The sequence below is a fragment of the Lentinus tigrinus genome (genome assembly GCF_003813185.1).
Source record: "Lentinus tigrinus ALCF2SS1-7 unplaced genomic scaffold L226scaffold_184, whole genome shotgun sequence".
NCBI lineage: Eukaryota > Fungi > Basidiomycota > Agaricomycetes > Polyporales > Polyporaceae > Lentinus > Lentinus tigrinus.
In genome coordinates, this window is record NW_027138093.1 from 340 (window position 1) to 1,487 (window position 1,148).

At 61.2% G+C, this 1,148-nt stretch overlaps 1 protein-coding gene across 1 annotated transcript; it reads left to right on the top strand.

The window, feature by feature from the left end:
- Positions 1-253: 253 nt before the first annotated feature.
- On the top strand, positions 254-789 carry L226DRAFT_577123 (uncharacterized protein; the record flags this gene model as incomplete). The annotated part of the gene is made up of 3 exons (XM_067685521.1): positions 254-270; positions 329-365; positions 427-789. 3 exons carry the CDS (start codon positions 254-256, stop codon positions 787-789), a joined length of 417 nt encoding a protein of 138 aa, XP_067528174.1.
- Positions 790-1,148: the final 359 nt, after the last annotated feature.

A 1,148-nucleotide genomic window follows, 5' to 3' on the forward strand; every position in this document is an offset into this window, starting at 1 on the left:
AAGGAAACTAACCGTGACGCGTGCATGCATGTGCACGAGGACAGGTCGGATCCGTCGCGCAGCAGCGTCTGCCGCGGCGCAGCTCGACTGGGATACAGACAGCAGGGACCGCTCGAGATGGGCTGCGAATTGTGGGTGATACTGTACATACCAGTTGTTTGGATTTCACTGACTACGGTGGGTGTCGCGCCACGAGCGCAAGCATAGAACGTTCATCGTCGCAAATGGGGTTGTCGATCGCAACCCGGACGCAATGTCGCCATGTGCAGTGTGAGTGCTCCGTCTGCACTTGTTGCCATGCTTCTCGCCTGCTGACTCGAGAACCTAGACATCCGAGTGTGGCACGCTCCGTGTTCACTCCTCTGGTACATTCAAGCCGAAATCGAATCTGGTATGTGCACATGCAAATGCAACCCATGATCACAGGCTCAACGGCGCACTGGCGACTATGCGTCTCCTCCCGATTCGTCCGCGAGAGGACAGGGGCCCTTCTTACCGACGAACTCACCTCCTGCCTCTCTCGCCTCTGCGACCAAAGGGCGCCTGTCGATCTCAGGACTGCCCTCACAGGAAGCCGACACATTCTCCACCAGTAGCTCTCCCTCCGGCCTCCCCAACAACAAGCCCGTCAATGGCAACAGCAACAGCATGACCAGTCCCGTATCCTTGCCAGCCCCGAACCCGCCTGCATGGAGACCTTCCAGCGTGAGCCCGACCCTTCGAAAACGCTACACCGTTGCACTCGGCATGCAGATCATCGATCGAGGCTCGCGACCGCGATCGCAGTGAAGACCTCGAACAGCCTACCACGCCCTCGCAGGATCTCGGGACGGCCTTCTTCCCTTCCTCGCCTGTATCCACGTCCTCCGGGCTCGACGACCAGAGTGCAGACGATCGGAAAGTCCTCCGGGCGGCACGTCAGCGCGAGCCTCGAGCCGACCTCGCCCTCTTACTCTCCGACTCAGAATGGCGCGTCCAAGACGGGCGGGAGACGTGTGCGCCCGCAGTCGATGTACGGCCCGATGACGTCCCAGGCGATCTCTGCGCCGTCTCCGATCACGCCTCTGAACGTCCGCCTGCGGTTGCGCTCGACGGATCGCTTTGGTCTCGGGCTGTCGGACTTGGGCACGGGAGAGCCCATCCCGCCT